We start from the raw sequence: 25,418 nt of genomic DNA on the forward strand, positions 1-25,418 counted from the left end.
GCTATAATATCCTTAACATGAGCATCCCAATTAAGCTTATCTGAGATGATGACACCCAAGAGGGAAGATTATTTACCTGATCAAGATTGATGTTGTTAATACTGTACACTGATGGATATGAAGTACGTTTACGAGTGATAGATATAAATTTGGTGAGAATTGGAGCAACCTGGTACATGCCGAGCTTAAGCATCCTCGCTGACAAACCATCGGGACCAACAGCACCATCAGTTTTAAGTTTTTTGATGCGGTGAATTATAGGTTAATGAATGCGTCTAACTTGTTGAGAGTGAAATTGTACAAAATAATGCACGCGTACTGAGATGTTGATGCGTCTAATGCACGAGCATCGAACAATTACTCGAGCAGCACGCATTAACCTATTTCATACACGAGATAAAAAGCCGTGATTTTTGCTAATTTTATAAACAAATTCGTCACTAAAAATGTTGGAAAATACGAGCAAATGTAAATGCATTAACCCCCAAAGAAAATGAATCAATCCTGAGCGATGTGAACGCTATAATACATCTGACCTATAATCATTAAGATCCGACTTTATTTGAAAGCATCTCTTTTAAAACAAGTTCTTGAAAATGAAATATGAGAGCTGTTTTTACACCTACATCGTCGCCGCGTAATACTAAACTAATGTAGCAGAACGTTAATGTACTGGAACTTAATATATTATGTGGTATAATGTAATATATTCTACTATACACACAAACATATGTCTATTATGTATTACACAGTCTACATTCCAGGCAATGATATTCGGCGGAATGGCATCAACTTTTTAATAAAGATGCAATGCGGGTTTCATTATTAGTGTCTCAATAATTTGCATTCAGCAACTGCAGATGTCATAAACATTGATAAAAACAATCTCATTTTTACATTTATGTATTTTAATTGTTTCTTTGTTGTTGTGGTTTGTTTGTTGTTTTATTTTGAAAAACACAATTGTGTTGTTGGTAATATTCTTTGTTTCCTAGGCTAATAATGGACTGCTCGAACAATAAATATCTATACTTTGCATATCAAATGGAGCGTAGTGTTTACATTAGATTGATAAAAGTGCACTTCCCTAATGTAATTGAATTTTACATGAGTGTTTGAAATGCGGATGCTCTACACAACGGCATCAACAATGCACACTCGTGTTTCCATCAATAAATTATTGCTCACAACGTCTGTATTAAAATACACTACAACACAATAAGACTATGCGTAGCAACAACACGTATCATATCGAATGCAAATAACAATACAAAAATAAACCCCGAGATTTGTCCAAGCAATTCCAAGTTGACCTGAGTCTAAAACGATTCTACGACTAAGACATATTAACAGCTACAAGTATTTTGGGTTGTACTTAGCATCTGAATGAATTAATGATTTCATTTAAAAGGGTTCATTAGCAGATATCTACCATCCCAAGTAATAACACAATATCTGCGTCTTTGATTACCATCATAATATGTTTAATAAGAAAATAGACTAATTCAAAGCATTCAAAAATATCTGATTCTGTATAGAGATTTTGCAATCCGAAGGAAAAACTAAATAATACAAAGGTACGCTCTTTGTTTACGCGACTCGTGTATCAGAAAATAGAGAGCAGAATTATTACTCAACTCAATGGCTTTTATCCCAACCCAAATATGATGCAACGATATGGTCATGACTTACATACTCTAAGAAAATACATATCCTAGTTAGTGTATGTTAATCCCCTATACTTTAACGTGGTGCGATCAATACTTCTTGACTTCACCTCAGGCTCAATTTAGACCAGATGAACTTAGACATACAGTAGTAAGTTGATTGTCTGATTGATCTGGTTAAAACAAAAGCTCAAAATCACACACACACACCCCCCACGCCCACCCCCCACACACCCCCACACACATACCCCCACCCCCACAAGTTTGGCCGACATCATGCTACACACCACCAATTATATATAAAATTAATTTCTTTTTTTGGTAAAATTGTAACATTTACTTGCAGATATTGCTGATTGAAACAAACCTGCCAGTCAATGAAAACATGTGTATCTACAGTGTGGTTTACTTGCAGATGATGTGCTCTTACTTGGGAGACCAGTTATACGCGTTAGACTTTCTGTACTTTTGTTGAAGAGGATAATTTAGGCAAGTACCAAGAGTATAGTAATGTAGCTCCGAAGCACCCTTAAAAACGGACCAATAGTTTATATTTTACATGTTTCTTAAATCTCGCATAACTTTGAAACTTTCCAAACTGGACTAGAATTTACTTCGATGCATATTCTCAACTTTAAATGTGGTTCAGATCATTTGTAACTTTCTAAAGTAATATTTTACTCGATGCATTAAAACAATCTGATTAAATCTGATAATATGTAGTGACTGAGATTGTACTTATTTCGCTGGGATATACAAAACGTGTTTTTCATTTTGCGTAATTATTAATGTTTTGTTATATTTAGATGTACATGTAAGATGTCTGATCTCTGTACCAAACCAGGGCTGGTAATAAAACAAAGTTTGGGAAAAATAAGTTTCACCAGGTACTATATACTACATAAATGAAACATAATCTGACCAGTTGTACATATATATCTCGCCTTGACTATGAGAACGCTCTCCTGAGGAGGAGGTCAAATTCAAAGACCTTGATCGCTTACAGTTATTTCAACGCAACGATGCCAAATAAATATTTACAGCTGCATGACTCGATAACTATTGCCTACCCATGGACAATCTTCATTGGTTATACACGCATCAAATTCAAGATATGTTTATATATTTACAAATGTTTACAAAGATCAGCACCTCGAATGCCTCATCGACTTGATTTCACTTTTCTGCCGGACCAGTCACATGATCTTCAATTGATAGCACTCTCATTTATCACATTGGTGACAGATCTTTCAGTGCCGCCGGACCTGGAACTACCTTCCACGTAACATCAAGACGGTATGCTCAGTCACAACAGAGAAGATGACAAAGAACTCTTGAAATTTTATTTTGTTGAAGTTCTTCTTTGTTATATCTATTGACTTTTGTTGTTTTTAGCGCCATGTAAATGCGCTTTATAAGCACTGTTTGCGTGTGTGCATTGTATGCATGTAAGTCGTGATTTATCAAAGTAAGAAGCCGCGTTCAGGTCTCTGATTTACCAAAGTAAGAAGCCGCGTACACGTCTCTCCAATGGAAGTCAACATTTTAATCAATCACTTTTTAAAGTGTCAATACTTGTCAATGCTCCTATCTACCACGTGTCTTCGTAAGTCTATTTCAATGGCTCTCGTGCCATCCTTAGTTAGATGACTTACAGGTTATATGTTTTGAAGTAGGTTTGTAATTTGTTAAACGAGTAAAGATGTTTTGAATGTAATAGGTTGTATATATGGGGCGCTGCAATTCTCGCTATTCGCAATAAGGGCGCCGCCAGCGGTTTGCGATGTAATCGTGATGTATCATGGGAAAATCGTGATGTATCATGGGAAAAAGTCGACATCCAAGTCCGCGCAATACGAATATTATCATGCTATTACATAGGAACACGTGACAATATTCTTTAGTTTGTCAATATAACGGTATTACACGCAAATCGATAGAGAAAAAATTACATTTCAAATCACATTATTAAGTATTATTGAGTATCGATTCGCGTGTGACACCTTTATTTTGACAAACTAAAAAATATTGTCACGTGTTCCTATGTAATAGCATGGTAATATTCGTATTGCGCGGACTTGGATGTCGACCTTTTCCCATGATACATCACGATTACATCGCAAACCGCTGGCGGCGCCCTTATTGTGAATAGCGAGAATTGGAAAGTGAACCACTACAATGTCAAAGTTTACATAATCTTTTACAAAGCGCCAATTTTATTTGCTCTTAGAATTCTAAGACTGCCATTAAGGTGGTACCCTACACCCCTGGCCAATTCTGTGCCTATTTTTGCATTTTTCTCAAAAATTAAAGCGCATTGGTGACAAGTAAGATATGTATATTATAGGGGCAAGGACTACAACTACTGCACTGCAAATTTTATTTCAGCACAGACAGCAGTTGTGGAGTTACAGTCAAACATGAGGGAAAACCAATATTTGATCAATAAATCAATAACTACTTGTCTTGAGTCACTGAAATGTCAGTGTAGTAACTGGATTCCTTGCCCCTATAATATACGTAACTTTTGTTACCAGTGTTTTATTAGTTTTTGAGAAAAATGCAAAAATAGTCACAAATTTATTAAGGAGTGTAGTACCCCCTTAACGTTGCCATGGTCCCTAAATGTTCGGACCCGTATCGTTTGTCATTATTAGCCATCGTGTTCTTTATAATCGATACTGACGGAGTCAATTAGTATAGATCTTCGATTTAATAGCTGCAATCCATCAACGACTAATAATACAGTATACAAAAAGCCTCTTTGCATGACCTTGAGAAATGAATCAATAAACAAAATATATGTACATAAAAATTATCAATCATCTTATCTCTACTTTGAAAGATTGTTACTCTAATACCTGTAAAAACATGAACTAGTCATCAATAATGATAAGATGCTTGAAAAGTGATTGGTTGTCCTTCTACATCACTTAGATCACACAATACGATAACAATGTCAATTAGATTAGTTTTTTCTAACCTTCAATATCACTCAGATCAGTAGAGGTTTCTTTCCCCCCTATTGTGACGATTACAACAAAGAAAAAAAGAAAGAAAAAGAAAGAAACACCGTAGCCTACAATAACACATTTTGTAAGAACGTCCGACACACACACACCACATAGCTTCACGTAATTTTGTATTTCGTTTCTGGTTTTACCTAACCTATTGTTATTGGTAAAAAAAAATGAAAATTGTGCTTCGAACTGGCAACACTGCTTTATAGAAGTCACCATTTGATCAATCACTTTTTAAAGTGTCAATACTTGTCAATGCTCCTATCTACCACGTGGCTCCGAAAGTCTTAGTTCAGTTGCTCTCGTGTCATCCTTAGTTATATGACTTAAAAGTTATATATTTTGAGCAGGTCTGTATTTTGTGAAACGGTTAGGAATTTTTGGCACGTAATACGTAATGCAGGCCGCAAAAGAATGAAGATATCAGTTATGTTCACCCCTGTATATCTAAACAAAGACAAATATTTGAAAATTAAAACTAGCAGCTAATCCCTGTACCCATTCACTCTGGTTTAAGACCTCATTTGTTGAAATCGGTTGAGAATTAAAGAAACCGTGATCTAAAACCTAAGGAAGGGGTGAAGTCGAATTTGATCAATCACTTTTGAAAGTGTCAATACTTGTCAATGCTCATATCTACCACGTGTCTTCGTAAGTCTATTTCAATGGCTCTCATGTCATCCTTAGTTATATGACTTACAGGTTATACGCTTTGAGCAGGTCTGTATTTTGTGAAAAGAGTAGATTTTTTGCAAGTAATACGTAATACAGGCCGCAAAAGATTGAAGATATTTATGTTCACCGCTGTAAAGCCTAAACAAAGACTAATATTTTAAAATGTTCCAATTAACTCTGATTTCAGACCTCATTTGTTGAAATCGGTTGCGAATGAAAGAAATCGTGATCTAAACACAAGGAAGGAGCGAGATCAAAAGTTTCCGTTACTTCCTTTTGTATACAAATCAATATAATGCAAAATGGAACAACCTCCAATTTTGCATTTTCCTTGGGATTTTTGAATACCGTGACTTACTTCTTATTCCTTAATAACATATCTGTCTTTCTGACAATAATGCTGCAATTGAGAAGTAAACCAATTAGCCATCGTGTTCTTAATAATCAATACTAATGATGTTTATGGATCTTCGATTAGCTGAAATCCATCCGCGATTAATACAGTGTATACAAGCCTCTTCCCATGACTATGCCAACTGCATATACATTTACATGTAAATGATCAATTATCATTAATTTATATCCCTACTTTGATAAGCTATTACATTGTAAAGGACTGTTACTCTTTTACCCATGACATTTCAATTGGATTAGCGAAATAAATTCATTTTTGCCATACCGAACCATTCTCTAAAACATGAACCAGTCATCAATGATGATAAGATACCTGAAAATCAGTTAGTTTTCCTTCAACATCACCCAGATCAGTAGGTGTTTCTTCCTTTTGACGACAAGAATGACTATGAATGACAATTAGACTAGATACTTCTAACCTTCAACATCATCCAGATCGATAGATTTTTCTTTTCCCCCTGTTAGAATTATCAAGTACGCTAGTTTCTTCTGAATGGATCTCTTCATGAATCAACAAATTTTACTGTCATCTTACGACAAACAAAAAGACACACCGTACCCCCACGATACTGACGTATTTAGTCTAGTACCTCGATCTTTATTGCATCTGATAAGTAGGCTAATTCCATTGTCTGCCTTTATAAAGCCACATCTTCCTCGGGGATCATATAATTTGTTCTAATTGACCATCACTGTAAATGGGTTACTTGGTAGACCTTAATGTGCAATAACTAATAATTTTTTGGATAACAGCTTTTCTGAAATAAACTAAATCTCCTTTACGTTCACACGAAGTGCTGTTAAAAACATTTTATAAATGTGTAATATTAGACGAATCATAATAATCTCGTACAATATATCAACTTTAGATGTTTCCAATAAAAACATTGCAGGATAGAGTCTAGAGGTGGAAAAGACAACACCTCCGTTTATTGCTAGCTGTCCTGGTTTGTTTTTGCATTTCAGTCGATATGCCTCACAGCTTCCTCTATTCACATTTAGCAAAGAGTGTACAAATCTAAAGCTATGGGCGATACGTTTACACCTAAACTAAGTACAAAGGATCATACAATTTGTTCTTAATTGATCATCACTGTAAATGGGCTATAGAAGTGGACAATGACACCCCTTTGGGGTTTAATGCAAAAATGTGTAAGATACGCACCTTAAGAAAAGCACTTATATCAATTCTATGAGATAAGATCCGTATGAATTAATGCCATGCACACGAGGTCACTAAGTAATCTTTATTACCTTTCATAACTGTATACGCATATAATTATGCAAACCTTTTTTGACACAACTGCTAATCGTTTCGTGTAATAAATCAAATTAAAGCCATATTATAACATTTTCAAACAAAATAGATTAGCATTTCTTTGCCATAAAATGTTAGCTTTTACTGTCAGATATATCCCATTTTATTTTTGAGCCGAACAACTACGGAAAAGCAAAGAAATTTACTACCAGCGCACATGTCGCCAATACGTACCACTCCTTCGGTCATGTTATGGTACGACCCTTTGTTGTGTATAATTATCACCGTCCCGCACGCCGTGTACGTACTGTGTGTTATGAACATCGTGTATGCGTTCGACTAATAATTCCATCGTAATAATAAAGCGCCGGTTCCGGCGTTTTATTCAAAATCTCGGATTTTGACAAAACTACAGCACCTAGAGTCTTGATTTTGCAGGGTATATTGGTTTAATAAAGTACAATTTAATCGTGTAAAAAAGGAATTTTAAAAATTCAGTGAGCGCGTCTTCCTCAGCAAATGTTATAATATGGCTTTAAGTAGAGAATTTTTCATCTAGTGGCAAATGCTTGTGAAGATAAAACCTGAATTAAATTTTACTTGCCCTACTTTTTTAACATTCAGTCGATATTCCCAACACTGAATTGATTTTCCATTCACAAAGGGTGTTAGAAATTGCCTTAGACATCATCTTAACTTGAAGTACAGGTATCTGGAGAGGGGAAGCAGCAAGTAACCCAACTCACAGGCGCAGGTAGTGACTGGGCCGCCGAGTGCGAATATGTATTTATTTTGGAAGGTTCGTGTTTGGTTTTTTTTGTGGCGTTTTTCAAACATTTGACATGCCAAAGACAACTCTTTGGGCACATAGTTTGTTATTGTTATTGCAGTTCTGTTCCACATACCTGTGTTACCATTCGCTTTGGTGATTTACTAATATTATATATTTTGTGACTGCAATTTGAGCTTACCATGAAATTAAGAAAAATATCTGGTCATGGTCCTTTCATAATTTCATTCTGATCATCGGCTTTTGCAGGCAACAGAATGCAGATTGGCTCACGATCGATATCGTATTCTTCTATGTGGGTCCCTTGATGATAAAACTACTTTTAATTCCTTATAACAACGTCATTTGGTATTTTTGGAATGAAAACAAAATGGCAGTTTTGACGAAGTAGAAGCCCCATTCAAATACATGTAGCTAAGTTGTATACTCTCAGTATATAAATTACAGATTCATGTAAAATGTCTTATTTTGTCTTAAATACGCGGCGTTACGGCTGAACCACTATGACAATGACAAAGGTACCAAAATCTGAATTTTCATGAGTTTTACGTTCATCCGGATGAGCATATTACTAAATGGGCCTAACTGAGAAGGAGAACCTCTATTCTAAGATTCGCAACCTCCATGTCTTCCACTACGCACGGAAAAAATTAACGATAGTGTGTTGTGAGGGTGCGTGTGATGTCAATATGTATATGAACGAGGTACACGAACGCGTGGCGTCAATTTGGTACCGTTACAAATGCATTGCTGATGTCTATTGTTTGGGGCGGGAAGTATGTGTATCTGCTTGTTTGTTTTTTTGCAGTCCCAAATATTTTGGGGTTTTTCACTATGGACTTTGACTTACCAATTGTAGTGATAACAGTTGCAGAAAAGAAAACAGAATTCCAAAAGTTCCATTGATTTTTGCCTTCAATGTCCACTCCTTCGCGGCAAATAATTTCGTTCATTTTGTTTTCAAATATTTTCAAAGTGTCGTTCAATTTCTTCATGTCAATGCTTCCCGTTTCATTGCAAACAGATAAATTTGCAACTGACTGCATGAAAACGTACCGTGCATGTTGGTATATTTTATAATGATCCATACTGTTCTGTTGCTCAAGAGCAACAAATGTGGCACCACCTATGAACGCATACACGAACAATAACCCAAAGGTACTAAAGCTGACAAGCAAAATATAAATCCAACTGTGTTGGGAAGCTGCGTCGTGATTACCATTTTGCAATGTCGATTGTGATTCTGTTGCCTCCTTTTCTGATATTTTTTCAGCGAATTGAGGGAAACTTTGATTCGAAGATGTAACGGAATTTTTCGCGTGGTCAATAATGGTCTCACGAGGATGCGGAGATATTGCATATTTGGTTAAATCCGAAGGTGTTTTTAATTCCGCAGGTTGAACCTTTGAGCCCCGACTCCATGAAAATTTAGACCATGCCTCAGAATTATCCGATTCACAGGGGATTTCATCTTGAGACATAGGCGATGTTATGGTGGCAATCTCTATATTTGCAACCGTTGCATTCTTGCTGTGTCCTGTCCCTAAGCCATCACTGTGTTTATTGTATCGTATCCCCACTATTGGTTCCTTCTGGTTTTTTCGATTCATCATTCTATCATGATTTCTCAAAGTGAAAAGAACATATCATCTTATTGCGTTGTTCATTTGCAGACTTCACACCACCGCCTATTATTAGACTATTCTACAGTCATTCGTTGAAAGCCTTTTAACGCACCACTATACATATATTCTTAAATAGTGTGTCATCGTTGTTACCATAGTTACGCAGGCAAAAATATTGGACTTAATATTCCAGTTATAATGGCGTAACAGCAAGATGAATTGGAAAATAAATCCACTTGAACATTTTCAATATATTTGTATACATTCAATCTGTCATGAAGTAGAAAAGCTCATGAATCAAGAGTAAATATTAATCATACGTAATATTCCATGGAAGGATAATAATGGGGCTACTGCATATAATTAATTACCCATGACTTGTTATGTGACTTACTTATTAATGAAGGGACATAATTTACGTTGTGTGCGCTTCTTGCAAGTTTTTTTTATGTGTGTATGCGTGTAATACGATTTCATATTTTGTCAGTTTTAGCTACTTTAATGACATTTCAAACAAAACATTTTAAAAAAATGAAATTTCAAATAAAAACATTAAAAAAAATGAAATTTCAAATAAAAACATTTAAAAAATGAAATTTCAAATAAAAATTTCAAATGAACCGCCAGCAACTTACACCTGTGGCACGCGTATATAAAGGTAACGTACGTATCTATCATTACCTACCGGTAATGTCACAGGACTATAGGAGTAATATTGTCTCGAAAAAAAATCGTAATGTGATGCTGTGCCAAAGAAGTTAATTTTTGTAACAGAATGAGTAAAAAAAAAAACATAATCTACGTTATGTATGCTATCTTCTTTGTGTGTATTTAACGATTTTATAATTGTTATAGTTTAATAATTACCTATTTAATGAAGTTGCAAATGAAACCGATTTTAAATAAACCTTCAATAGCCTAAATTTGTGGCCACATAAAGGTAATATCTGTCACACCGACATATACGCGATGCGTGTGATTCGATCGTATTTTATTATTTGTAAAAACGCGGTAATTAACATCTCATTGACCCCAAAGTGCGTAATTGTTGCAATCTCGCACACAAATAACCCGCGTTTGCGTATCATTTCTTAACGCGCACACAGTGTGAGTAAACCGCGTACTTGTTGATCGCATATTAAATGCGTATTTAAATAGTGAACGGACGATATATTTTCAATAGTCTGTTAAACAAAAAAGTGTTATTACATGAAACAAATTTGTACAATGGCAGTAATATTAATGAATAACAATAATAACTTTGTGCCATCTGTTTAACGGTCAAAATCGTGAAATCGTCGGGGTTGTGTTGGGCCTCGATATTTTGTTCTCTCGCTCCCTCGGAAAATTACCTCAGCCCCACAACAAGTACCTCCGATTTCACGCTATAACCTCAAAAGCAGAATAGCATGCAGTTAGGGACGCACCATTAGATATTATCGGGGTGCAGGGAGTTTTGTGAGAAAAAAACACATTTTCACCCACTAGTCAGAGAAAACAATACTTCGCCCACTAGTGAGACGAAAACAAAGTTTTGCCAAAAAACATTAATGACGTACCCACTTGCGTGATCCAGAGGTATGACACACCGCCATTATATTCGTTCACCTAGTACTGTCCACTGTGTGGTCGGGAAGCACGTACATTCACACTCTAATCTTAGCAAAAAAGATGCAAATTAGAACCTTTTTGTCATGTAAACAATACTGTGCAGCAAAATTGTCTTTTTGTTCAACTTTGTGATTATATATTGTAAACGGTTCCGTCGTTGAATTTTTTTTCGTCGTCAAATACTTTCAAAATGTTGGTCTTTGATAACATATTACAAATTTGGAATCCACCCATGTGTAATAATTTTGTTATTCAACTAATACAGACTTGACGGGGCTTACAATTCTGTCATCAAGAACATTCCTAAGAAGTTCGACTCAAGATCCACGACCTCTGGCAACACCACCTTGTCACAGGTCAACGACCTTTTGCCGCCAGATCATCAGACGGCCTGAAGATGCACCTTGGATTAGGTGCGATACTGTAGCCTCTCAAATAAATGTGAGTCCAGTTGATCAGTTTTATGTTTAATTCAATAATACAGAGTTGATATCCTTTTCGGTATAGTGCTCAATGCATGAGGATTTGGCCACGCTTGGTGTGCCGTGCCCATGGGTCACGCGCGTATTATAAAAACGAATTTATAAATATATTCGAAGCATACTGGCAAGGAGCACCATGAGGAAATAAGGGTTCTTTATATTTTCAAGAACGAAGGTTCATGATATTACCAAAAGGGGTTCCAAAGACCCTTTGGAGAACCTTTACAGGTTCTCTCTGGAGGACAGTCGAAGAATCGTTTTAGTGCCCATTTTTCAAAGAGTACACTGTTGTTTTACAGTCTCAAATATGAGGCCGTGCTGGGTACAAACATGTTTCTTACTTACCAATTGTAGTGATAACAGTTGCAGAAAAGAAAACAGAATTCCAAAAGTTCCATTGATTTTTGCCTTCAATATCAATTCTTTCGCGGCAAATAATTTCGTTCATTTTGTTTTCAAATATTTTCAAACTGTCGTTCAATTTCTTCATGTCAATGCTTCCCGTTTCATTACACACAGATGAATTTGTAATTGATTCCATGAAAGCGTACCGTGCTTGTTGGTATATTTTATAGTGGTCCGCACTGTGTTGTCGCTCAAGAGCAACAAATGCAGCACCACCTATGAACGAATACACAAACAATAACCCAAAGGAACTAAGACTGACAAGCAAAATATAAATCCAACTGTGTTTGGAAGCTACGTCATGATTACCATTTTGCAACGTCGATTGTGATTCTGTTGTCTCCTTTTCTGATGTTTTCTCAGAGAATTGAGTAACGGAATTTTTCGAGTGGTCAATGATGGTCTCATGAGGTTGCGGAGATATTGCATATCTAGTCAAATCCGAAGGCGTTTTCAACTCCGCAGGTTGAACCTTTGAGCTCCAGCTCCTTGAAAATTTAGACGATGCCTCAGAATTATCTGGTTCACAGAGGATTTCATCTTGAGACATAGCCGATGTTATTGTGGCAATCTCCATTTTTGCAGCCGTTGTATGATTGCTGTATCCTGTCCCTAAGTCATCACTATGTTTTTGATATCGTATGCCCACTATTGGTTCCTTCTTTTTCCTCAGCTTCACCATTCTGTCATGATTTCTCAAACTGAAAAAATCTTATTGCGTTGTTCATTTGCAAATCACATACAACTGCCTATTATTTACTGTTCTATCGCCAATCATCGAATGCTTTCTAACGTTCCACTATACATAATTGTATCCTTATAGTGTATCATCGTTGTTACCATAGTTACGCAGGCAAAAATATTGGACTCAATATTCCATTCTTAATGGCCTAATATATAAAAGCAAGATGAATCGGAAAATAAATCGACTTGGACATTTTCAATATGTTTTTTATACATCACACCCGTCATGAAAACAGTAGAAAAGCTCATGAAATAATAATAAATAATAATAATCCACCATGAAGGTAGGAAAGCAATATCTGTTCTAGTAACATCAATCATATTTGTTACCGTATTTTATACTCAGCGGAAAGATAACAATCGCACATTATCAATAACCCATAACTTCTTATGTAATGTACTTATTAATGATTCCACCATTTTTTGTTTTTCAATTGCCAACATTTTGTTAGTGATTCTAGGCGAAAAAAAGTAATGTGGTAATAGAAAGTAATCAAACCAAATGATTCTGCAATATTTAGCTATTTAATGAAGTTGAATATGATGAAACAAATTTCAAATGAAGTATCAGCAGCCTAAACATCTGTCGCACGCATATGTGGAGGTCACGTATCTGTCCAACTATTGCCTACCGGAAATCAGATCAGGTTAAATTGTAATCGTAATGGATACTGTACTAAAAGAGTTTTTTTATGGCAAAAAGAAAAAGAAAAAGGGATTTTTATAATCTACGTAAGGTGCGCTTTTCTTTTATGGATGCGTGTATGTGTGTTACGAATTTATACTTTAACAATTTTAGCTACTCTAAGAGCTGTCACCCACATTTGCACAGTATTTTTTTGGGACCTGAGAGCACGTCCGACACACTCACTAAATCGCATTTTAAGGGGGTAGGTAAGGGGGGCGTTATGATTTTGAGATATATTCCCCGTGGCGCCGCCACTGGAAACAAATTATTTTTAATTACAGACAACCAGTAGACAAAAGTAGTCCACTTTTGGCATGTGTATCTCATAAAATAAATTAATCCCATGACTTTTATTTCTTATTTAGTCTGGAATGAAACTAGTATACTTAGTAAATTAAAAAGATATGACGGGGTTTTTTTTTTGCATCAAAATATGGGTAAAATAACGCATTATTCACTTTTTCTCAAAATGTGAAAATTAGGAAAACGACCTCCAAAAAATGGAACAAACCAATCAGATTTTTTCCTTTTTCTCTCATATTCGTAGTGATATATCAATACATTAACATACAGTATGAAGAGTATATTTTTGATTGTGAATGTTTTTATATATCTTTGATCATCGTAAAAAGACCAATTATCAGGCTTTGTTGATGTTATTATCGGTCCATTATAAGCAAACTAATGTTCAAGAATGACACTTCTGTATTATAATGGTATAACCAGACGTCAAAATACCTTTGATTGTCATATTAGACATTATAAAAGAGAAATAAATAATTTTTTCATTAAAAAATTAATACAAAATCAAGACTTCAAAAACCAATTAAATTCAATATCTTCACAACACCTGCATTCTAGCATTTGGAAAAAAGTAATCTACTATCGGGGCTTGTATCTCGTAAACTGAAATAGTCTTCATGATTTTTTATTATTATTATTTAATTGACCTTGAATTAAACTAGTTTAAAAGGTACAAAGGTACGAATGGTTTTTTTTACTGATTTTGCGTCAAAAGGTGGGTAAAAATGCATTATTCACTTTTTCTCAAAAACTGAAAAATAGGAAAACATCCCTCCTAAAAAATTAAACAATCTAATAAGATTGTTACGTTTTCTTTCATACCCGTTAAGAGCGATATATCAACATAACACCTGCAGAGTATATTTTTGATTGTGAAAGGTTTCTATATCTTTGATAATCGTGAAAATACCAATTTTCTGGCTTTGTTGATGTTATTGGTCCATTGTAAGCAACCTTCAAGATGTTCTAGAGTGACACCTCTGTATTAAAATGGAATAATTCAGGCGTCAAAATACGTTTGATTGTCATCTTATACATTATAAAGGAGAAACAAATTATTTTCTTATTAAAAATACACATTCAAGACTTCAAAAACAAATGAAACTCAATATGTTCACAACATCTACATTCTAGTAGTCCACTTCCGGGGCCTGTATCTCATAAACTAAAGTACTCTCCATAACTTTTATTTCTTTTTTACTTAGCCTTGCATAAAACTAGTTTACCTGTGAAAATAGATTTTTTTTTAAAAAGGTATGAAGGTTTTACGTCAAAAGTGGGTAAAAACGCATCTTTAACTTTTTCTCTTCTATCTCGTACCAGAGGGATCGTCAGGGTTTTTTTAATGTCACCAGTGTGCATAACTTGGGACACTTGCTCAACCTTCAAAACATGACAGAAATCTGGCTACCCTTGTTTTCCTCGGTCTGACAGGTTCTCTCAGACATACTTCATTTTAATTCAACATCTTTTTTTTTAAACCTAAAAATAAGAGGTGTATTGTTTAGCCTAAACAATTAATTCTATCCTATCAGCTTAACAGTGGTGTTCACATTACATCAAACGGTAGGCTGTGTAAACAGACTAAATACTTTCGACACTATTTTGAAAGAACACATACTTGCTAATGTCAAAATAAAGCGTATTCATTCTATCTTCGTAAATTTAATCAAAGCTTTTATTTGATTGAATTTACAATTTGCAGAACTTTGTGTAGCATCCGCCATAGCATGTCAACGTGTCGTGGTGAAAATCACAGACTCAGCTAGAGCGTAAATTATTTGTGTATGTATAATTATATTTATAGAGTCAACAGAATCAACAAAAGAGGAGCGATACAATGACTTGATAACGCCACTTGATTGATATGCAGTTGTGGAATCTTTCATCTTCACTTATTTATTATCAACATCCACTTTGGGCAATATTTTGTACTTCACACTTAAGTAAGTATTGCCTTTTCATGGTCTATTACGGTGTTCTGTGCCTTAAAGGCAAATTCACATGTGCCATGTAGCATTTTTGAAGCAGGTGGTCGGTCTTTGTAATACTGTTGCTCTTACTGTAATACTTGTAATACATACATAACAATTTGTTTACACCCCGAAGCTTTGTCTTAATTCCCGTATAGTTTCCTCTGTCCCTTTTCTATCAGAGAAAATAGTCAGTAATTTTTTATTCAAGGTCAGAAAAGTGCATGTTATCTTCAAGCACTTCAAAATGCAAATAACCTGCATGTAATTGCATCTAGTATGACAAACAAATACGAATTTACGTGAAATTGAAATATGAAGTAGCAGGGAAAAGGATAAGGAAGTCCGCCGACGTTGCATCAATATAACACTTACCGATAGTACTTATCACAGTTGCAGAAAAGAAAACGGAGCTCCAAAATGTCCATCGTGTAGTGCCGTTAATATCCACCTTTTCGTCACAAACTGTCTTCTTCATCGCCAGCTCAAATACTTCTAGAGCTGCCTCTAATTTCTTCATATTGATACGTCTTCGATCACAAACAGAAAAATTAGCTATTGCCAATTGTAAAGTATTACGAGCAATCTTAAATTCTTGATATTGAGCCATGCTGTGGTCATGCTCCAGAATTTGAAAAACGGCACCGCCCATGAAGGCATAACCGAATAAAACTCCTACCAAACTTAGATTAAGGAGAAAAATATATAAGCCCCTATATTTCGAAGAAGTCTCAATTACATCAATATCTTCACGAGGCAAACTGCTACTACTTGAAGAATTCTTACTCTTATTCATATCGCTATCCGGTATTGTCGTTGCTTCTTTAGCAACTTCGACAGGTTCTTCGGAATTCCGACTCGTTCCCGCTTTGCTAGTGCCAGCTTTGTTGTAACTTCTACCCACAACTGGTTCCTGGTTTTTATTTCCCTTCATATTTATTTATCAATATTTTTCCTTAATTAAGCATCAATAATTGCATTCCGTGACCATGGTGATTAGACTGTAGAGAAGCAGTCGCTTGTAAAGTATTTCAGAAATTCGTACACAGCTCGTAGTACAGACCATTACATCCAAGACCGCCAATCACATATTAGTCTCTCATTCATTATTATTGTTTATCATCGGTAACGTTACTATAGTTACGCAAAGTATATTAATACCGCTTATCAGGCAGGTTCACCACTTTAATGATTATTCTTCCTCTTCCTTCAGCTGAGTCTCGCTAAAATGACAAAAGATAAAATCAAGCGTGGCGGTAACTCATCAGCATGAGCCAGTATGCTGCAACTACCTATGCAGTAGGAATCAAAGACTAGTAACGCAATCTACGCATATATAGCCAAACCTCATATTTTATATAGAAAATCTTTCTATCGACTTGTGCAAGCTTGTGCAGTAGCACACTTGAAATGCGCGTACACAAGCAATGAACATATATATTTTGCCAGATCAGACTGTCGACTCTATAGGGAGGGTCGTAACTCTTTAAGTGAGAATTTAAACGAGAATTTAAAAGTATGCAAACGTGGGACATTTTGATTATTTTGAATATATGCAATGCCCTGTGAATGAACACAACTTAAATAATTGTAACTTTTGGACATACTACTACTAGCATTAACACGGAGGTGACATTAAGTTATTTTATCTCATAACACAAGTAACATACAAGTCTACCTTCTTTAATTTAGAACAGTCCAAATCTAATAAATTAAACTCTGCACAAAATTGCATGATGTTATCAATAGAGGCAGCGAACTGTCAGATTTTGTTACATATTAAAGAGAACGATTAATACTAGGTTTCAAATGTTATTAATTCTACATCAAAGAGTTTAATAAAGCTATTAGATAAGCAGATATTAGATAAACCACGAAATGTTGCTACGTAAGAAAAATACTGGATGATAATAATTAGATTGATAAATATCACTCTTCAGTGTTCAAATTAGTTGTCAGTACTCTACAAATTGATTGTATAACATCAGTTTTACTAGCTTTGGCTAAGGTTAGTCAAACTGATGTCTTAACCAATTTGAACAATTTAATTATTTGAGTAAATAAACTGATTGATTATGTGCAATCATTTGTAAATTGAATTAATTGATTAAGTAATGATTAAATGAATTGTCATACATTTATTGATGTATTGGTTTATTTATTTATATTTTTCTATTGATATTTTATTTGATTATTTATGTAGGGGTGTATGCATATTTGTTTGAGCAGTCTTCTGACAACAGCTTGAATTTTTTTCTAATAGCTATAGATATAAGGGTTTTTCTCGAAGTGAACATAGTTAAAGCTGCAGTTAGATGGTGATAATTCACAGGCAAAAATAATCTATATTTAATAAGCAACAACTTCATTTGATTGATATGGGGTAGTTATAACTTATAACAATGTTCACTATTTGCATTCTAATGCGTTCTGGAAGTAATATTGTTTTTTATTCATCACAGTGCCTTTTCTTTTGAAATGAAATTGCCGCTTTATCAACTTTTTTTGATTGATTGATTGATTGATTGATTGATTGATTGATTGATTGATTGATTGATTGATTGAGTAATTTATTTCATACAAAATAATAATACCAATTAAACGAAAATATGACGGCAAAGACGTTTTTTTGGAAATACTCAAAAAATGGAATACACAAGCCATTTCTCGCTTAATTCCCGCATTGGGCCCATAGATAAGATATGAAAAATGAGTTTAAAACAAACAGTAACGTGTAAAAGTCCAATTATTGTGGACAAAATTAATGTTTATTGTGCGCGAAGTAGCCTAAAAACTGAAAAAAATGCATATCACGATCACCAAAATGGTTATATCTACAACAATGAGCAAACGCCGGTCGTATGCTTTTCTGTAATGATAGATATTAACTAACGTGAGCTTGTATTAAATTTCCAGCGAAAATAGTTGGTGGAACAATCGAGTCGTAGGTTGGAACGTTGATTTCAAAACGGCTTCGTGTCGCAATCGTGGTGATCAGTGTCAGTAGGAAAATTAGCAGTTGGCTCTGTCCATATATCGATTAATAATTGTCAGAATCGTCCAGTTGACTCCAATGGTATTTATTTATTCATACAAAATACTGCCCTGTCTTACAAAATATCGAAGTCAATATAAAAAGTAATTTCACCCCATTTGACTGAACTTACAAACAGTTTTAAAAAGATTATTGTTGAACTAGACACTGAATTAGAAATAACATTGCAAAAGGTGCGAGAATAAGGCACCGGGTTGTGATGGTCTAGTGGCTAGGGCCGTGCCTGTAGTGCGGGAGGTTGAAAGTTCGAACCCTACCATAGCGTTTTGATTTTTTTTGTTGAAAATTATGAATGTATTTATGATATTAGTAAACAACCTTCAGGAAGGGTTTCTGGTCATTTGAAGTTGAAATAATGAGGTAAAATGAAAGAAAGCGTTTTTTTTTTTAAATCTTGATCACTTAACTGTGGTGTTCTATTGGAGATCATCAAAGTTGCTCTAGACAACGAACCGCTGATTCCAATTAGGTGTATGTCTAGGGTGTAAGGATGCTGTAAAATTTACAAATATGCCAAAAAATCAGGTTTGGAATTCGTACATTATGGCTGACGCTATCTCATAATATTTGAAATCTACGCATAAAGAAAAACATTGCAGGGAAGACCGTTGCAAAACAAACGTGTTGCATATAAATATTTCCAAATGATCATAATACTGACCGGCCTACACACATTGGCCCCCTACACCCTCATAGGCCTAACAGAACAAGAGAGAAAAAAATCAAAATGCTACGGTAGGGTTCGAACCTTCAAACTCGCGCACTTCAAACCACGGCGTTAACCACTAGACCATCACAACCTTCTGTATTTTACTCGTATCTTTTGCAATCTTATTTCTCATTCAGTGTCTCGATCAACAATAATATTTTTAAAAATGCTTCAGTCAAATGAGGTGATATTACTTTTTATATTGACTTCAATATTTTGTAAGTCAAAGCAGTATTTTGCTTGAATAAATAAATATCACTGGAATCAACTGGACGATTCTGACGATTATTATTCGATATAATGGACAACTTAGGCCGGCTGCTATTTTGCTAGTGACACTGGTCACCAATGGTCATGCACGATTGCGACACGGGGTCGTTTTGAGAGTAACTTTTCAACCTACGACTCGATTGTTCCACCAATCATTTTCGCTGAAAATTTAATACAAGATCACGTTAGTTAATATCTATGATTACAGAGAAGCATACGACCGGCGTTTACTCACCGTTGTAGATATAACCATTTTAGTGATCGTGACATGCAAGTTTTCTCATTATTCCGGCTACTTTGGACATGTTCAAGCTTCTTTATTTTCAATATAATTCAGCTTTACTCGTTTTTTGTTGCTTTACACTAATGTTTGGTATCTTAACCGTGGTCATGGTACGTAATTTAAGCAAAAAACGACACGTGTCTTCCATTTCTGGAGCTATTTCGCTAAATCACGTTTGCCGGCCAAATTTTCAACATTTTGTTACGTAACACCGTGCTCATCAACCCGTAATAATTTTCTATCGAACAAAAGAGGCCACGAAGTTGCCGTCGTACTGCCATGCGATGGCTACAGGTACGCTTTGTTGACATTGCATACGATAATATTCGATCTTATCCATCTTTGTATTCAATTGACCTCTTCGTGTCACATGGTTTATAAAACAATAATAACAACACGCTTTTATTCACAGTTTATACACTGTAAATAAATACGTGTTGTATTTAAAGTAATATCCGGCAACAAAGTGAGCAATTGAATACCTGACTGGAAGAAGGGCCCAACTCCATCAAAATTGTTTTTGAGATATTAAGAAAAAACTTAATATTTTGAAAAGTTTTATAGACAGAATGTTTTTCATCTTCAGGGGATCTTCAATACATAAACATACAATATTACATACATTCGATATTATATATGATGTTTCCATGGCAACGGTACATGTCTGGAGTTGGGCCCTTCTTCCACTAATATACTACAAGTTCCAGTTCCGTAAGCAGATGTGTTATAAATAGCTACAGAAATATATCAATTGCACAAGTAGAAGCATGTAATATGTTAGCAAGAAAGTTTATTGTAGTGAAAAGCAGATTTCATGATTGAACACAATTCTTCTTTAACCCAATATTTAAGCCCATTAAGTTGGGCCTTTCTTCCATGAAAACCATGATTAAGTGTACATGGAAGAGTTGGGCCCTTCTTCCACTTAGGTATTCAATTGTGTTCGTAAATAAAGTATTAATATACAGAGACAAAAGTGTCTGTTTTTAACAGCCAACCAGTTTAAAATATATAACTTAATTAAGGTCTATGAACTATATTTTTACCATGTATGTGTTAACGTATACACCGGAAATGCTCTGTATTGACGGCCAGACATTTAAACTGTAAGCATCAGTGTATTTGTTTGTATTAGTATATGAACTATTTTTTTCGCCAGCGATTTCGACATCCATTTTTTTAACACTCAATCAAACTCCGATCCCTTTTATGCAGTCATACATTTGCAATATATCCACCTATATAGTTCATAAAACATAAATGTCAAGATACGTCATTAACAATCACCAAGCCTAAGCTCACTGTCTTTCTATAATTGTTGCGCTCTTCATACATCCGGCAATCAAACTAGATTATTAATGTATTCATTGCTGCACGGATGGTTACCTTGGGCGTAAAACTAACTATATTGTGAGTCAACTAAGGGGTATAGCGTGTGGTTTGTTTATATACATGGTAATGTGATGGCAGCAGAACAGTGTAAACAGCCACAAACGTTATCCACGTTTGTATCCAGTTGGCCTCTTCGAGTCGCATACATATGTCTACACTGTATAAATATACGTACTGTTGAAATTAATCAAATCAAATGATTTATATCACCCGTACGAAGATTCTAGTCATTTGATTGGCCAATTACTATTCTTTTGGCTGTTTTTAGCATTTAGCTATACAAAAGGACTATTGCACTCCGCGCGAGTTTTATATACCTCATGAGTCATTATATAGATTCCTGTCATCAGATTGGTTAAAAGTGGGGCATTGTTTAAACTATGCCCTGTATTTGAGAGAATTTCATCAAAATGAAATATGTCCGGTCATGGAACCGAACTATTGACCAGTGTGCGTCCCGATCAAACTATACACAATCGCAACATCCATGTACATCCATTTAAAGAGCGTAAGTGTTGACAATCAGTCCGTGTAAGAGATGGATATTATTAGTTCCGGGCCAAAGTTGGTTGGGTCCTAATTTGTTTAATCCGCAGACGACAACATTGCATTGGTACTGGTACAAAAACACGGAAAGTAAACAGGAGTAAATACAAGAAGAAACGTTACGATAATGGCCGAATCTTAAAATATAAGTTATTCGGTATATAAAACAAACATTGACTGCTTTATTCGGGTCATGGTATAAAATTATAGGCCCGCAGCGATCGCAAAACCATGCGCCGAGGGTCATAGTTTTTCGAGATAGTTCCACCATCTTTGCGTAAAATTGCAACCAATTATGATTATGAGATGACCTAACGTACACATATTGAAAGTACTACAATATCTCCGAAATAGAGGTTTTGTTAAAAATGAGTTAACACTCTACCGGCTTCTATCAATTCTACATAATACACAATATTATTTGAAATATTTTACCAGGAAACAGTTAATACTAGCCTAGTCACAGGTCGAAGTGGTGTTTAAAGTTACAAGAGCTTAAAATGACGAAAATGCAAGAAATCGTCTAACGCAGAGAGGGTGAACATTTTGGTACAGAGAATATCCGAAAGGCTTCAGTATTGGAGCCAAAGGAATTATTTGGCCTGGGTAAGGTGTCCAATAAAATGGTGACAGGGAAATTTTTACATGTGTTGTTTGAAAGACAAAGGTACAGTGTTTATGTGATCACAGAGAAATGCCATGAAAACAATCCATAGGGTTACCAGTCAACTATCATTACATATGCCTTCTTACCGACCCTCGTATTCATAGCGTCCTTGACGTGACTAAAGTCGTTATAATTGTTTTGCGATAATCACGTGATTTGATTATTGCAAATAAAGATTTTTAGTCTCGCAAACTTTAGAGTACTTTTGTCTTCTTTCCATGTCGGGTTCTCCTGACCACCTTTTCTGGGCAAGTTTCTAATGTCACCATCTGACTTACTCAAGTCAAATAAACTATTAGGCTTCTATACTGAAGCCTCCGGATGAAGCAAAAGCCTCACCCTCTCTGCGTTAGACGACATCTTGGACTTCAGCAAGTTTAAGCTTTCATAACTTAAGTCTTTTGCAGTTAAATTGAACACCACTTCGCTCTCTAAATAGGCTAGTATTTACTGTTTCATGGGAAGATTCTTAAGTAATGTAGAATTGATAGACGCAGACTGAGTGTTAACTAATTTTTAACAGAAAACCATTATTTTGAAGATGTTGCCATACTTATGTTTAGTGTCTGTATGAAAGAGCCTTAGGCACCCGTCACCGAATCCAAACCACATGTAAGTACTTTTATTTAAAAGTCTATAGCAACATACTCAATAGTTGACATTTTTGACACACACATTAAGTGACTTTCAATTAAGGTTGTGTTAAATGTTGTCATGCTTTCCATGCCATGCCAATGTCCATCAAATTTAACCATATTTACTTTAAATATCTGCCAGAAAAATATGTTGAATCCATATTCATTTACAGGAATTATAAGCAAAAGTATCGGAATAACTGTTCGGACCCTTTGTTGACTTTAATTCTGTTATCAAAGTTACATGATCTTAAAACTATTTTGTAAAATAACCAAGTTTAAGTGTGAACATGATGGGAAAAAACAAACAATAAATTGAGTAGTGTTCAATTTCGCACTCCTTAATATAGTGTTTCTGATCTCCAATTGACAAATGTCCTTGAATTTCAATGCCAATTTTAATGATGTGTGTAGTTTTTCACTTTTGTTATTACGGTATAATAAAGAAGGTCTGGCTGGGGATTATTATAGTAAAATTGACTATATCTCAGCTACCCTTTCTGGTGTAAATATTTAAGCCTTGATCTCAACTATGAAAGCTTAAGGTAAATGTACTCTACCGTCTGTACTGTACTGGGAAAACAAAAACTACTCCACAAAATAATGCTACATGTAGTTAGATAATGAGGGCGCTATTAACAGGAAAGAATACAAGCACGCGATACCGGTTTCAAGATATGTCACATGATGTTTAAATATATGTTCTATCTCATGAATTTATATTTAATAGCAATTGTATAAGTTTGTTTGTTTGTTTGTTTGTTTGTTTGTTTGTTTATTTATTTATTTGATTGTTTGTTTGTTTGTTTGTTTGTTTGTTTGTTTGTTTTAAATGATCTTTCCTCAAAATGGGAGAGGGTTACGGATCGCACTACGCCCATCCCCGGTCTAAATCAAGCTGTCACAACTAAGGCCATTTTCTACAAAATTCTACGTCTTTCAGAAAATTTGCTCTTTTTAAAACATGCAATCACGTGAATACATTTTGTTGAACAATGCAATTGAATACCTGAATATAGGAGTTCATACACACCTTTGTGAGAAAATTTCAATGACAAATTAAGGGGTCGGTCACCCATAGTAGTATTTTGTGGGGCCTGAGAGCACATCAGATATATTGCATTCTGAATACGGAGAATGTCCTTCTGATATCAAATTTTTAATTCGCGATATAATACAAATTTTATGGCAGCTACATACACTTTAAGTATATATCAGTAGATTTTGGTTCGAGAATTTTTTAGCATAGGGCAGCCATTTAAGATTTCATCATCTAAATGACTTGGTCATGTACACTATAGGGGCCTATATGTCACAAACATATACCTAGACACCAATATCGATACCATCGGCCTAGGAATATCTTTCAAGTGATTTTTACTAAAATTCACTATTTTAGCCGCCTTTTTGAATTTTGGACCATAGGGCAACTTTTTTGGATTTTGTAAACTAGCTGAATGTCTTTGTCATGTCCCTTAACATATAACTGGACACCAACATCACCACCATCGGCCCGTTTTAACCGCCATTTTGAATTTTTGGGCATAGGGCAGCCATTTTGGATTTTTTATAAGCAATGTAAATGACTGTTTCATGTCCGCAAACATATACCTACACCCAAATCACGACCATCGGCCCGAGAGCGCCGTTCAAATAAGTTAGAATAATGTTCGGCATTTTGGCGGCCATTTTGATTTTTTTTGTATAAGGCAGCCATTTTGGATTTTGATAAACTATGTAAATAAATTTTTCATGTCCACAGACATACTCATAGACACTCAAATCACCACCATCGGCCTGAAAAAGCCGTTCAAATAAGTTCGGCTAAAATTCACCATTTTGGCCGCCATTTTGAATTTTGGAACATAAGGAAGCCATTTTGGATTTCGTAAACTGTCTAAATGACTTTCTCGTGTCCATAAACATATATTTAGACACCAAAATCACCACCATTGGCCTTAGAATACATTTTTAGTAATTTTGACCCCCATTGTAGGGGCACCCCCCGGAAAAAAGCACTTTGGGCACATTTTTAATTAAAGTGGACTACGGGAGCGTGTTCTACGCAAAATTTCAGTCTAGTAACCGTATCAAACATAAAGTGAACACTATTTCCCATCCGCGCGTGAATGAGAGCCCGACTACATTAGCTCGAACCAAACTGGAGATTCGTTCGATGATGCATGGATTACTTTGAGACATTAAA

General features: G+C 35.2%; 1 protein-coding gene across 3 annotated transcripts in view; it reads right to left on the minus strand.

Moving 5' to 3' along the window:
• LOC140148820 (potassium channel subfamily K member 18-like) overlaps positions 1–25,418 on the minus strand; it is a 61,044-nt gene that overhangs the window by 21,082 nt on the left and 14,544 nt on the right. Inside the window, exon 1 of one of the 3 annotated variants that reach the window (XM_072170893.1) lies at positions 8,675–9,516. The exons of 1 other annotated variant lie outside the window; for it this stretch is intronic. In XM_072170893.1, the coding sequence (XP_072026994.1) occupies positions 8,675–9,437 (763 nt within the window). In that variant the 5' untranslated portion in view covers positions 9,438–9,516. Of the gene's footprint in view, positions 1–8,674; positions 9,517–16,030; positions 17,017–25,418 lie in introns of those variants that run through there. One more of the 3 variants, XM_072170894.1, reaches the window with a different exon arrangement.

This window comes from Amphiura filiformis, chromosome 3 (genome assembly GCF_039555335.1).
Source record: "Amphiura filiformis chromosome 3, Afil_fr2py, whole genome shotgun sequence".
NCBI lineage: Eukaryota > Metazoa > Echinodermata > Ophiuroidea > Amphilepidida > Amphiuridae > Amphiura > Amphiura filiformis.